This window comes from Bactrocera latifrons, unplaced genomic scaffold (assembly GCF_001853355.1).
Source record: "Bactrocera latifrons isolate USDA-ARS-PBARC rearing strain unplaced genomic scaffold, ASM185335v1 scaffold_8, whole genome shotgun sequence".
Lineage (NCBI taxonomy): Eukaryota > Metazoa > Arthropoda > Insecta > Diptera > Tephritidae > Bactrocera > Bactrocera latifrons.
In genome coordinates this window covers 395,980-399,634 of record NW_017537489.1, presented here as the reverse complement: position 1 = coordinate 399,634, position 3,655 = coordinate 395,980, and the positions used below count along the sequence as shown (strand labels likewise).

The following is a 3,655-nucleotide window of genomic DNA, read 5'->3' as shown; positions in this document are numbered from 1 at the left end:
GCGTTTCCCTGGTAAATAATCTATGCCAAAATTCGCGAAGATATCTCGACAAATAAAAAAGTTTTCCATACAAGAAGATAATTTTGAACGGTCAGTTTGTATGGCAACTATATGATATAGCGGTATGATTTGAACAATTCGGAGATAGTAGCGTTTCCGTGGTAAATAATCTATGCCAAAATTCGCGAAGATATCTCGACAAATAAAAAAGTTTTCCATACAAGTATATGATTTTTATCGGATAGTTCGTATGGCAACTATATGCCAAAGCAGTCCGATCAGTCAAGAACATGATTTTGAAAGGTCAGTTTGTATGGCAACTATATGCTATATAGCGATGCGAATATCAACAATATGTAATTTTTAAGTCTACGCGCTTTCCCCCACCCAGCGTGTTACAAAATTCGTGTTCTGGGTATAAAAAATTACTGCCGCAATGAGCAAACGAAAGACATAAGCAACAAACTTGCCGCAATCAGCCCAATATGCGCAATATAAATTATCGAATCAAAAGAGATTACACAAATTATTTCAAATGCACTAAATATTTAAAAAAAGAAAATTCTTAAACTCAAAAGCTCTCCAAATAAGCCTATGCCGCATGCGTTCAACTGCCATTATTTTGGTAAAAGCCAAATTTTTAACGCCATAATTTATTTACATACACATGCATATACAAATACACGCATATACGCGGTGTACGCACATGGTCGATTTGTGAGCTTTGGCTGCTGCTTTGCGTCCGCTTCGTCGCTTTCTATTGTTCACCTTCCTTCTTATTTTTCTACCACTACTTCTACTTCTTCTACAGCTGTGCTCGTTCGCTTAGCTTCCCGCCTTTTTTCTCTCAAGTCAAACACGTTTTCCGCTGGTGCCGTCGGTCGTCTTTTGTGCTTACATTTTTACCTTCTGTCGCTCTGCAGCTTTTGCTTTTGCATTTGCTTTGCCTTTGGTTTTGTCTTTGTCTTTGCGCAGCAATGTTTTCGTTGTTAGGTCATTAACACACAAACGCTGCGGCGCCAACTACAGTAAGCTCAAAACAGCTGCTGCTCGAGAGCGCTGTGGTGTGTACGTGTGTGTGTGTGTGTTACGTGGCCAGCAGCCGGCAAAAAACGTGTTGTTGGTGGGGCGTGAGTCAGTGATTGACACAAAACAGTGATCAACTAACTGGCAGCTACTGGTTTATATCTGTCTCTTATACACATCTGTATTAAGATAATTTTACATTTTAGTTTAAATAAAACTTTTTTTTTTAATTTTTAAGCAGGAAAAAGTTTTTTTTGTTATGTTTTTTATTTTTTGGATTTCAGATAATGATGTTTTGAAAAAAAAAAGTTGTTGTTATAACGACAAAACCATCTTGGGAAAATTATCGAGGAATGGTACCTTGTTGACAGTTAACTTACACATTTCTATGGATGCATATTTCAATCTAAAATCTGTAAAGCTGTATAATATAAAGTGAGGAAAATCTAGAGAACATTTTTTACATTTATTTCGTACAAATTGTCTTTTATATTAAATATATGGACATAAAGATGGTCCTTAAAAATACGAAATAACTCAATATACTCGTACAACACAATAGCGGATATTACTGATGAAGATTTGTTTAAATACATGTTGATACCGATTTGTGGAAATAAACTTTTTCAATTTTTAAATCTCAAAAACAAAAAATTTTTTTTAATTTTTTCTTATAAAAAATATATATTGAAGTTTCCTTTTTTTTTTTGTAATTCTTAAAAATAATTTTTTCCTTAAAAAAAACATTCTTTAAATAAATGTTTTCTTAAAAAATAAAGCACAAACTCCTCCCTCACATAAGAAATCCGTTGCAACAATTTTCTTTCCAAATTTTAAAACCACCCTATTATAGTAATATGCATATACATATGCACGCACGAATAAAGAACATTTTATTGCCGACTACAGCAAATCGCTGCCGACCATCCACATTTATTACACCAAATTTATGAGTGTCTGAAAGAAAGCGGCAAACTGTTGCATACCAACAGGCGACAGACGGTCATACAATGTGAGTTTAGTGGCATAACTGTTGGCTGGCAGGCCCAAACACTTTCACGCTTGCTGCTTCGATAAATTGGCATGAAAGATTTCGCTTTGGCAACCGAACGAGATCACATCGCAAGTCAAATGCACACAACATTTGGGAATGCGCACAAAAGTGGCGAGAAATGTGGGAAGCAAAAGCTGTAGAGAAACTCCACAGCCAGGAAGGGAATGAAGCCGACGCGCACAAAAACTGCTTGAGCCAGAAAAACAGCAGACTAAAGGGTGATGTATGGATATTCAAAGCAAAATATTGATTTTCAATTTGTACGAGACAAGCCAATAAGCAGAAGGAGCTAGGCAGTGTAGACAGTTGGGGAAAGAATAAATGCAATTTGGGCAGTTATGCAGAAAATGCAGGCTCAAATTTGGCAAAAGGCACAACAATGCAGTGCCCGGAACTCATTAAAGAGGATAAAAGAGTAGAATAAGCAGAAAACACAAATAAGCTAATGCTTAACGCCATAAACATGCATATACACACACACACCGAGGCATATGTATCCAATCGAATTTATTTGAGATATGTACCTTATATATGTACATTTATGTATGTTTTGAAAAAGTGTCATACAAGCAATTTTGTGGCTAATAAATCCGACTTCGCAACAAATAAACACCGTAAATGCGGCAGGTTGATAAGTGAAGGGTGAGGGGTATGCTATGTTAACCCATAAGCTGTACTATATCAATATAAAGAGGCCCGTTATAGTTGTTGACTTAAAAACAACTAAAACTCATGCAATAAGTCATCTGATCTGTAACCAGCATTGCCTCCAAGGTAAAATGGTTAAATCACATTTCTAACTATTGAACAAAAATCAAACTTTTTACTGCTTAGTATGCGATTAGATTAAGACATTAACAGATTGCCCAGTAGAGCATTAACTGTTGAGCTAAGCGGCAAACACTATACATATTTACTAAAGGGCTTACAATATATAATGTATAATTGTAGAAGCACTTACCTGTACATCAAAATTTGGTGCTTGTTGCTGCAATAAATTGCCAGGAGATTCAATTTGATTTGGTCCTTGTGCCTGATGGTTCATCATGGGGCTCTGTAACACAGAAGACATAATTATAATATAGCATATCATATATCTATGTACATATGTATGTATAAAAAGTCATTATTTCACATACCTGTGCCATTTGCATGCCACCAACGCCGTTCATTACGGGCGGTTGCAGTTGACCCATTTGCATTTGATGTGGCGGATATGAGTTCATTTGTGTACCCGGTCCACCTTGATGGTCCATGGAATTGAGCATGTGATTAAAGGGATGTGTTGGGAAGCCACCATGTTGTGTGGGATCGAGTAGTGCCGGTGGGCGTGGCAGCGTTTCTTCAGCTGGCGAGGGCTGACGGGAGCCAGGCGTGCGACTGCAATAAAAATTAATAAAGCACTAAATCAATATATATACATACATACATATATGTATATGTATAAATAAATAGAAAACAAAAATAAATTTGAAAATGAAAATAAAAAAATTTAAATAATAAAAGTGCATCAAAAAATTTTTTACAACCAAATTTCTTGTCAATATAGCCTTTTTTGGTCTAGCTATAGAATTA

General features: G+C 35.9%; 1 protein-coding gene across 1 annotated transcript in view; it reads right to left on the bottom strand.

Annotated features, from left to right (window-relative positions):
• Nucleotides 1-3,005: 3,005 nt before the first annotated feature.
• The window catches only part of LOC108976670 (maternal protein pumilio-like), a 71,833-nt gene continuing 71,183 nt past the window's right edge, over nt 3,006-3,655 (bottom strand). The window contains exons 7-8 of the mRNA XM_018945915.1: nt 3,220-3,460; nt 3,006-3,134 (exon numbers count right to left, since the gene is read on the bottom strand). Of these exons, the coding sequence (XP_018801460.1) occupies nt 3,006-3,134; nt 3,220-3,460 (370 nt within the window). The remainder of the gene's footprint in view (nt 3,135-3,219; nt 3,461-3,655) is intronic.